Genomic DNA, 10,574 nt, shown 5'->3' with positions numbered 1-10,574 from the left:
CAAGAAGAGAGAGTTATAGGGGGAACGGAGAGAGAGAAAAATCCAAAGAAGAAGATAAGAATTGTGAATCAAGCCAAATAACAACTTGGCATGTTTTCATTGGCTGGTGTAAAAGCAGTGTTTTACGCTAGCTTCGGATCGAATTTAAACTCTATCTATATATATCCAAAAGCTGAAACGTAGCATTTATTATTGCTACGGTCCTGTTAAGCCACATCAGTGGCCACGTCATTGGTCCCACTAAGTGTGAGTTTGGATGTTACTGAAAATTGAAAGTTAGTGCAACTTCATTTTTTTTAGTGGGTCCCGTGCACTATTCATGAGACTTGTAAACATGAAATTCAACAAATATAACTTTAAAACTGGGTCTCATAGCACTATTCACACATTTAAAAATTATTTTGTTACAATATTTTCAAATTTCAGTTTTCAGCAATAATTTGTATCCAAATAGACCCTGACTTTCTTTTTTTCTTTTTCTTCTCCTTTTGTAAATTAACAATTTTCCAATCACATAAAAAAAAAACTCCATCTCTTAATTAACGTTTCCTAACTTTTCAACATTTCATTTATTATTCCATCAAACTCAATCTGATAATAATTCAAACTTCCTTCAACTCTATGACTCTCCCTCTCCTTAATCAAGTAGTTATGAAAGCAGTTCAATTGCCACTTTATTAGAATTCCAAGGAAAAAAAAAAAACTACTAATTTTTTGTCTATATATATTTGCAATTGCTCTACCTCCCCCCTGCAATTTTGGAAAGTCCCTTTAAAGTGAATCTCTCTCTCTCTCTCTCTCTCTCTCTCTCTCTCTCTCTCTCATATTCTTCAGGTTTTTTGAATTAATTTTGTTTGTGATGTGCCATCAAAGATCTTAGGTGCCAACAATATTGGTTCCGATAAACCAACCAAAAAAATCTCAAATCCATGGTGAATAGGGGCGGAGCCACTTGGCTCCTTGGGGGAGGGGGCCATGGTCCCCCCCAAAATTTTTCAAATTTCCACTAAAGTATGTAAAACAATTACATGCCCCCCCCCCCCACCCACCCAAAAGTTAAGATCCAGCCCCTCCATATTATTCTCAACCATTTTTCTAGAGTTCTAGACTTTTAGTTTAATACAACTTCAAACTAAGCAAAAAACTTGGCCACCATCCAGCCCCAATTCCCCAATCAAACAAAATTATTCTTTTCTAAACCATAACACTTCTAGCCCAGCCTGAATCCAAAATTTGAAACAACTAATTAAACACAAACAAAAGGCATTCAATCCTCACTGTTAAAAAAAAATAATAATAATAAAAAAAAAAGGAAAAGAAATCCTCACCGTCTAAACAATCTAAAAGAGAGAACAAATGAACAATCTTCACGCCTCATGCCTCTGCCTTAGGTTTTTACCTTCTTAGTTCACGCCTCCAACTCCAATAGTGTTATGCTCACCGGCTTACGCCTCTGCCTAAATGCCTTAGAAACCCCGCTAGCTCACCGTGACGCTGCTGCCTCTACTAGCCTGCTAAACTAGCCTTCATTGCCTCAATGGCTCAACCTCAACTCAAGCCCTCACCTCAATTCCTCAAGGTATCTCTTTCATTCTTTACGTGACTTCTCTATCTTTTTCTCTACAATTGAAGTACTGAACTAAATACTGATACTTGAATAGAAATATCAAATATGAAATATGTGTATGTGATTTTCCTTTGCTAGCAAAGTAATTTATACTTATTACTTTGTCTTTTAACTTTTTGTGTTTGTTGTTATTGTATTCTTTATTATTTGATCCATTGACTCTAAGACTCTAACCAACCTTTTCCCTTTTGGCTTTTGTGTTGTTTGTCTTGTCCCTTGAGTGGGGGCCGGGTGGGGCTTGCATTGTGTAAGTAAATTAAAAAAAAATAATAATAATAATAAAATAATCTATGGAAGGAAATTGGGGTGAGGGCCGTGAGTCTATCACAGAGTCTAGGTATTTGGTTTTCAGTCGTTACATTATACGTTTATCATTTGTTGAATTGATTTTTTTTTTTTTTTTTTTGGGATTGAAATTAGGTGTCAAATAATGAGCAAATGACAAAAAATTGATGCATTCTTTAAGAAAAAAGATATTAGTCATTTAGAACTTAGGACTTCTGTAGAAACAAATGTTGATACTTCAATGCCTAATGAGCGTCCCTCCAAATGTTCAAGAATTGAATCTAAAGGGATAGACCACGATCTAGGAGCACGTAAACAAATATATGAATTCCCTGTTAACGAACAAGATGAAACTTATCTCATAGCGGGTCCATATCAACCTAGAGACATAAAGTATCCATACAAAGGACCGAAAAATCATTGTCGTAGTTTTCAATCTTTGTGGTTTGAATCATATTCAAATTGGTTGGAATACTCACCTTCAACAGATTCAATTTATTGTCTACCTTACTACCTTTTTTTGTAAGAAACCAACAAGACATCCTGGATCAGACGCATTCACTGAAAAATGTTTTAATAATTGGAAAAAGGTGAAGGATGGAATGAATTGTTCTTTAATTGGTCATGAGGCGAAAGATTCGAATACACCACATAAAATTGCTGAGAAATGTTGTGAGGATCTAATGAATTATTCAGGACATATTGACAAACTAGTTGAGAAACAAACATCAAAAGAAATGGAGAATAATCGATTGTGGCTCAAAACCTCAATAGAGTGTGCTTCATGGCTAGCATTCCAAGCTTGTGCTTTTAGAGGTCATGATGAAAGTCTTGATTCAAAAAATCGAGGTAGCTTTATTGAATTGATAAAACACACATCAACTTTCAATGAAAATGTAGCTAGAGTTGTCTTGGAAAATGCTCTACGAAATGCCAAATATACGTCACCCACAATTCTAGAGGAGATTTTGCATATTCTAGCTAGTAAAGTGCGAAATGCTATTCATGAAGAAATTGGGGATGCAAAATTTTGCATTCTAGTTGACGAAGTTCGAGATGAGTCGAAGAGAGAACAAATGGCCATCATTTTGAGGTTTGTTGATAAAGAAGGTTTCATTAAAGAGCGTTTCTTTCATGTTGTGCATGTTAGAGACACTACTGCATTGACTTTAAAGAATGAGATATGTGTTGTCCTTTCTCATTACAACCTCCACATTGAAAATATTCGAGGTCAAGGATATGATGTGGCTGGTAACATGCGTGGTGAATGGAATGGATTACAACCTCTTTTTTTTTTTAAGATTGCTCATATGCTTATTATGTACATTGCATGGCTCATAGGTTGCAATTAGCTCTAGTTACAGCATCTAGAGAAGTAAAAGATGTTCATCAGTTCTTTGATCATTTGGTTAATATTATCAATATTGTTGTTGGTTCTAGTAAGCGTAATGATGAATTGCAACATGCTCAAGCAGAACAAGTTGAGAATATGATTGCTTCTAATGAAATTGGGACTAGAAGAGGTGCAAACTAGATTGGTACTTTGCAACGAGCTAGAGATACTTGGTGGGGATCTCATTTTCAATCTATTTGAAGTTTGATTAAAATGTTTGATGCTATTTGCAAAGTTATCAACACTATCTCTGAGGAAGGGGCTAACTATAAACAATGCAGTGATGCCGAAGGAGCTTATTAGGTATTAACATCATTTGAATTTATTTTAATCTTGCATTTGATGAAAGAGATAGTGGGAGTTACTAATATTCTTTGTCAAGCTTTGCAACAACATTCTCAAGACCTTTTAAATGCCATGCATTTAGTTTCAACTACAAAGTCACTTATTCAAAAGTTTGAGAGATGATGGATGGGAGCCTTTACTTACTAGTGTAATATCATTTTGTGAGCAACATGAAATTAATATTCTTGATATAAATGCTCGTTACACTAAAGCTTGAGGTAAATATCGTCGTCAAGATAAAGATTTAACAATGGAACATCATTTTAGAATTGACATATTTACAGTTGCAATAGACTTTCAATTGCAAGAATTGAAAAGTAGATTTTGTGAGCTAACAACGGAACTTGTCATTCCTAGTTCAACTTTAAATCCCAAGGATGCTTCTAGATTATTCAAAATTGTTGATATATACAATTTAGTTAAGAAATATTATGCTCAAGATTTCACAGAACAAGAACAAGAACAAGAACTTTTGGAGTCTCAATTGCAACATTATGAGCTTGATGTGATAAAACATCCAAATTTTCAGAATATGAGTACAATTTCTGAGATATGTAGGAGATTAAAAATTTTAGGAAAGTCTAAAGTCTATTTTTTGATTGATAGGCTTATTCGTCTTGTGTTGACCCTTCTAGTTTCTACAACAACTACAGAACGAGCTTTCTCAGCTATGAAGTTATTAAAAAAAAGACTTTGCAATAGAATGGAGGATGAACTTTTGGAAAATAATATGATAGTTTATATAGAGAAGGAAATTGCAAGGAATTTCATTGTAGAGATGATAATGGATGAATTTTATTCCATGAAAAATCGTTGTCAGACATGATTTGATGTGAATGTTCTTTTTTGTATGTCTACATTGAACTATGTAGTTTTTCATGTTTATTAATGTTCAAGTATATGATGATATATGAATGTTGATAATTTTGTATCCAATAGACTTATGAGTTATATTTAGTATATCTCTATTGCAACTCAGCCCCCTTAAGTAATTATTCCTGGTTACGCCCCTGATGGTGAAGAATACATTAAAAGAATCGCAATGCGGTCTTACTATTATAGTTTATGTGGTTGTTAATCATCGATGAGTTTTTTTTTCCACTAATGGGATACCTCTTATGTACATTTGTGTGATGCATTCACCATTATGGATAAATAATTCTCTTTATATATGCATTGCATAAATCAGTTCTATTGTACATACATATTAGTTGTGACATGAATGTAGATGCATAACTTAGTACAAGATATGTTACTTTTTTTCTTTTTCTTTTTTTTTTGTATTGTAACAAATTTAGATATTATTATGGGATGCCTTTCTTGTAAGACTTTTGCATAATTGTAGAATTTGATGTCAGTGGAAAGAAAATCAAATCAGAGGACATGTATAAAACTATATAAGGTAGCAATAGACAACCAAAAAAAGATTAGGGTGAAAGATTATCCAAATTCGGACAAAGCCACAAATTCACAAAGACCAATTGGATGTGAGAAATTCCACGAAGGTGTATGCTTGGCTCTATGAAGAAATTGAATTCAGATAAAATATGAAGAAGGTCAATTGAATTGAATTGAGTTTTCTATCACAAGTCCTCTCTCTCCTTCTTATTGTTTTGTTTTAATTTTTGTTTCAGCTAATACTTAGTTAAAAAGTTTAGTTGTATTCTAGATATTCAAGAGGAGAAAATTCTAAAAATAAAATCAAGTTGTTGAAAAAAATAGCATAATCCAAAATCTAGAACTAAAAACCCAAATTAGGAAAACATAATGCACCATAACGTAATTTAGAGGAATATAAATCACCTAAAAATGGATAAATATCAATCAAATACACCCAAAAATAATAGAATGATATATTTGTATTTGTTGAGATATTGAGATGAAAAATAATTTTAGAAATTGTTTAATTTTTGAGAAGTGCTACGTCTACAACTTTTTCACTAAAATTACTTCTAATTATTGGTTTTTACCAACAAGTCATAATTGGTAAGTTGTTATTGATTCTAATTTAAACCTATCATTAAAATTATTTTTTTCCCAATCAATAGTAACCAATAACAACATGCTATGTATGATTTGTTGTAAAAATATAGTGAAATTATTGTCAACATAACATTTCTCTTAATTTTTTGGTAAATCAAATTATTTTTAACAAATTTAAGAGAACAAATTATACTTATATCAAAATTACAAAATAATTATTTATTTTCACGCATTAAGTTGGCCTACTTCCAGTGATTTATAACCTACAAAGACAAAAACCAAAGTATAGTTTGGCGTCCAATCTTGTATCCCATTCCCGTGTCAAGAGTCAAGACCATACAATTGAAAGGGGAAATTATTGTGTACTCTCAGATATTATAAATGTGTATTTCCTTATCTCACACGAATAGTTGATCTTATTAATTAAATTTATAGTGAAACTTATCATTTATATAAGAGGAAGAAATATACATTTATGATAATAGAATGTACCTAATAATTACCATACTGCAATTACTCATTTGTTACTTTGAATGGTAACTGGAACGATGTCAAATACTAGATTCGCACAATGATTCAAAGCCTCTGTGTTTGACTCGCTGTTCACTGGTCACACCTCACTGCGTTCCACGAAAGTTCGTTAATTTCACCGTAGTATAAACTATAAAGTAATACAAAAGCCTCCGCATCACTATCTTTACTCTTTCTCTATATATTTAGGAGAACCCAAATGTGGAGGGTTCGAATTTCCTCAGACAAGGCTGAGCTGAGTAGAGAGCCCCTTCGATTTTGAGTTACGTACACGCTGCCTTCTTCCGTGTCTCATTGTAGCATCTTTCTCTTCCGCTTCTGAGTACTCTACTACTCTTCTCTGCACCACTTTTTCACGTAAATCATGATTATCCAAGGTTCTTCAACTATAACTCTTTTTTCTTTTTCTTTTTTTGTTTTTGTGTACATCAATGTTTGCCTTTTTTTTTTAGATCGTAGTCTTTGATCTCAATCATACTAGATTCTAGTTTCCCAAATCAGTTTGAGACATATAATCAGCTATAGTTACGTTTTCTTGACTTTGTTTGACCCAATAAATGATCATGGATTCAAGCTTTAATTTCCTAGACGGTTTCACTGCCATGTCACCAAATTCTAAGGATAATTTCTCAAATCTTATAAATGATTACACATTCAATCAACTCTCTGCTCCTACTACAGACCTTAACTTCCTCGGAAGTCCAAATCTTTCTTCTGATTCTGATCTGGGTCCTACTGGTTTTGAGCCCTCAATCACCACAACCGTTGGTCCAGAGGGTCAACCATATGATGCACCACATGTTGTTTTTCCGCCTATGTTGCAGGCAGATTCCACGTCGTCCCCGTACGACAGTGATTTCTCTGAAACAGTTCTCAAGTACATAAATCAGATTCTTATGGAAGAGAACATTGAAAACAAGCCCTGCATGTTTTATGACCCTTTGGGTCTAGAAGACACCGAGAAATCTTTCTATGATGCTCTTGGTCAAAATTACCCCCCTTTACCAAATCAAAATAGCGTTGAGAGTCCTGTGTTTTCTTCAAGTAGTTATGATTACGGTACAACTAGTACTAGTAGTTCTAGCACTGTCAATGATTCTCAGGGGCTAAGTGGTCATGGAGAGCATAACTACCAGCCTTCTTCTTCACCGCCTCCTATTCTGGGTGATTACAATGCTGTCCAGTCTAATTTCAAGCCCACTGATCATAAATCACAGTTTTTTGGGAATTTGCCAAATGGTAGTGTGAATTATTTGGGTGATGGGATGGAGTTCATAGCTCAGAATATTTTTACAGATAGTGAATCGATATTGCAATTTAGGAGGGGGTTAGAGGAAGCCAGTAAGTTCCTTCCTAAGAGTAATAATCTGGTTATTGATTTGGAGAGCAACGTGGTTTCTTCTTCTAAGAGGAAGGGAGAGGATCTAAAGGTGGAATCTTTGGTGGTGAAGAGTGAGAAAGAGAGTTATTCGCCGGATGGCTCAAGAGGGAGGAAGAATCATGCAAGGGAAGAGATAGAATTAGAAGAAGGTAGGAGCAATAAGCAGACTGCTGTTTATGTAGAGGACTCTGAGGGGACTGAGTTATCAGAAATGTTTGATAAGGTTTTGCTTTGTACCGATGCGCCAGCTGCAATGTACGGTGATAATTGTGAACATTTACAGAATGATGCAAGCAAGGCCTCCTTGGAGACACAAGGTGGTAATGGTGGGAAAGGTAGTCGTAATAAGAAGCAGGTAAGGAAGAAGGAGACAGTTGATTTGAGGAATCTTTTGATTCTTTGTGCACAAGCTGTCTCAGCAGGTGATGGTAGAACTGCAAATGAGTTATTGAAGCAGGTTAGGGACCACTCAACCCCTTTTGGTGATGGGTCTCAGAGATTGGCTCATTTCTTTGCTAATGGTCTTGAGGCACGCTTGGCTGGAACTAAGGTAGGAACTCAAATTTTTTACACTTCATTGTTTTCCAAGAAGATGTCAGCTGCTGAATTGTTGAAAGCTTACCGAGTTCATCTTTCAGCCTGCCCTTTCAGGAGGATCACACTTTTCTTTGGTATGAAATGTATTTTGCGTGCAGCAGAGAAAGCAACTACTCTTCATGTTGTAGATTTTGGTATCCATTATGGTTTCCAGTGGCCAATTCTGATCCAGTTTCTCTCCAAAAGACCTGAAGGACCTCCCAAACTACGCATTACAGGGGTTGATCTTCCTCAACCTGGATTCCGTCCAACAGAGAGCATTGAGGAGACTGGTCGTCGCTTGGAAAAGTACTGCAAGCGGTTTAATGTTCCTTTTGAATACAATGCTATAGCATCACAGAACTGGGAAACTATTCGAATTGAGGAGCTTAAGATTGAAAGGAATGAGGTGCTTGCTGTGACTTGTGCATTCCGGACAAAGAACCTACTTGATGAAACAACTGAAGGGATTAGTCCAAGGGATGCATTTTTAAACTTGATAAGGCGGATGAAACCTGATATTTTTGTTAATTCTATTGTTAATGGGTCCTTCAATGCCCCCTTCTTTCACACGAGGTTCCGAGAAGCACTCTTCCATTACTCTGCATTGTATGACATGTTTGATGTTACTATATCCCGTAATAATCCAGAGAGGTTGATGCTTGAGAGAGAGTTCTATGGGAGGGAGATTATGAATGTTATAGCATGTGAAGGGTTAGAGAGAGTTGAGAGGCCTGAAACATACAAGCAGTGTCAAGTCAGGATTTCGAGGGCTGGGTTCAAGTCACTCCCGTTGGACCAAGAGCAAATGAATATGTTCAGGGCTAGGATGAAGGCATGGTATCACAAGGATTTTATTCTTAATGAAGACAACCACTGGCTTCTTCAGGGATGGAAGGGCCGGATTGTCTATGCTTCCTCTTCTTGGGTGCCGGTTTAGGAATCATGTACCATATATTTTTGTAAAAACGCTTTATTTTGGGGTTGTAGAATCTAGAAAGTGACAATGTGTGTACTTCAGATAGATGATATTAGAATGCCATCAATCACTGTCAATTAACCTGATATATTTATTTTATTCATTTCTAAAATTTTATGTTTTGGGAGAAAACATGCATACATGGTATAGCATCAAAAGGTTTGACAATATACAAACCATACCTTGGTGTTTCACACAAAATTAAAGTTATTTTGGACAAGTAACGGAAGAACTCAGATAAAAACTTCTTTCCACGTCCTCTAAACTTGATATATTTGGAGATTTGTGTGCCCTAACACATAGCAGAGAGACTGCGATATGAGTAAAGCTGAGAAGATTTTGTGTTGAGGTTCAAAGTTTGGAGTATTACTAAACACAAGACATTCTTAAAATTTAAACTGATGGGCTTTAATTGTGATGAATCAAGTTTGTTAGGTAGAATCATATTCTGGATCTTTTATCCTTTTTGCTAAGAGTATTTCACTAAATCTTAGTACTTTTCATCACCATTAATCTAATAATCTCATGGAATGATAGGATTTTATGCATCTATAACTTATGGATGTAGTTTAATAATATTTCACCTCCTATAGGAAACAGAGTTTATGGGCATATTTTTTGTTGGCATTGCTACATCAATTTGTATTAACTAGTTACTAACCCGTGCAATGCATGAGATAGTTAATTAAAATTTAAAAGTATTTATTTTGCTTAAAGGTTTATGACTTGACTTAAAAAAATATATAACTTAAAAATAAATAATTTTTTCTCAATATATAATGGTTTAGAAAAATTCTTTTTCTTTCATATCATTTGTTCCACATAACACATCCCAGCATGAGCTATTCTATGGTGATGACTTTACACAATACTCAACTGCAATTAAATCTACTATTCACCAACAATCTAATTTATATTATCTTGATAGTAGATCTACAAATTGCATTCTCACATCCTCTATCATTTAGAAGGTAACTGAAATTTATTTAAAAAAGAAAAAAGAAAAAAGAAGGTAACTGAAATAATGATTGTATGTAATGTATAAATTTTATTCTTTTACAATATAAAATTATTAAATAATTAAAATAAAATCTAATGTTCTGGAATTTTTTTGAAATAAATTTTTTAATTTCTTAAAACTTAGTTAATAGAATTTTTATTTTACCTAAAAGTGAACTATCACAATTAATGAGAATTTAACCATTTTTTGCAAGGAGAAGATAACTATAGGCCCAATTTTTATTTTACAGCATGGATGTTACAGTTAGATCCATACCATTTTCTAAAAAAAAAAAAAAAGATCCATACCATGTATAATATGCTAATCCATTATGATAATTCCAAATAATATCCTCATACCTATCTATATGAGTTTTCTTTTTAATGTTGCCATAAAGGATGGAGTTTAATAGAAGTCATTTAAGATCCAACATATCCAATAATTTTTTTAAAAAAAAATGTAATTTCAAAAGTC

General features: G+C 34.1%; 2 protein-coding genes across 2 annotated transcripts; both read left to right on the top strand.

Moving 5' to 3' along the window:
• Positions 1-2,514: 2,514 nt before the first annotated feature.
• On the top strand, positions 2,515-3,446 carry LOC126699729 (uncharacterized). The gene is made up of 2 exons (XM_050397724.1): positions 2,515-3,163; positions 3,265-3,446. Exons 1-2 carry the CDS (start codon positions 2,515-2,517, stop codon positions 3,444-3,446), a joined length of 831 nt encoding a protein of 276 aa, XP_050253681.1.
• A 2,878-nt stretch (positions 3,447-6,324) lies between these two features.
• LOC126729738 (scarecrow-like protein 31) lies at positions 6,325-9,186 on the top strand. The gene has a single exon (XM_050434924.1). The coding sequence runs from the start codon at positions 6,722-6,724 to the stop codon at positions 9,059-9,061; it is 2,340 nt and encodes a 779-aa protein (XP_050290881.1). The 5' UTR covers positions 6,325-6,721; the 3' UTR covers positions 9,062-9,186.
• Positions 9,187-10,574: the final 1,388 nt, after the last annotated feature.

The sequence above is a fragment of the Quercus robur genome, chromosome 1, assembly GCF_932294415.1.
Source record: "Quercus robur chromosome 1, dhQueRobu3.1, whole genome shotgun sequence".
Taxonomy (NCBI): Eukaryota; Viridiplantae; Streptophyta; class Magnoliopsida; order Fagales; family Fagaceae; genus Quercus; species Quercus robur.
Note: the sequence above shows the minus strand (reverse complement) of the source record. Positions and strands in the feature narration are given on the sequence as shown.

Excerpts from the sequence above, each read along its gene's own strand:
- LOC126729738 (XM_050434924.1), top strand. The coding sequence starts at position 6,722 with ATGATCATGGATTCAAGCTTTAATTTCCTAGACGGTTTCACTGCCATG.
- LOC126699729 (XM_050397724.1), top strand. The coding sequence starts at position 2,515 with ATGAATTGTTCTTTAATTGGTCATGAGGCGAAAGATTCGAATACACCA. Across the intron at positions 3,164-3,264 it reads TCAAGGATATGATGTGGCTG|CTCTAGTTACAGCATCTAGA; the intron begins GTAACATGCGTG and ends GGTTGCAATTAG.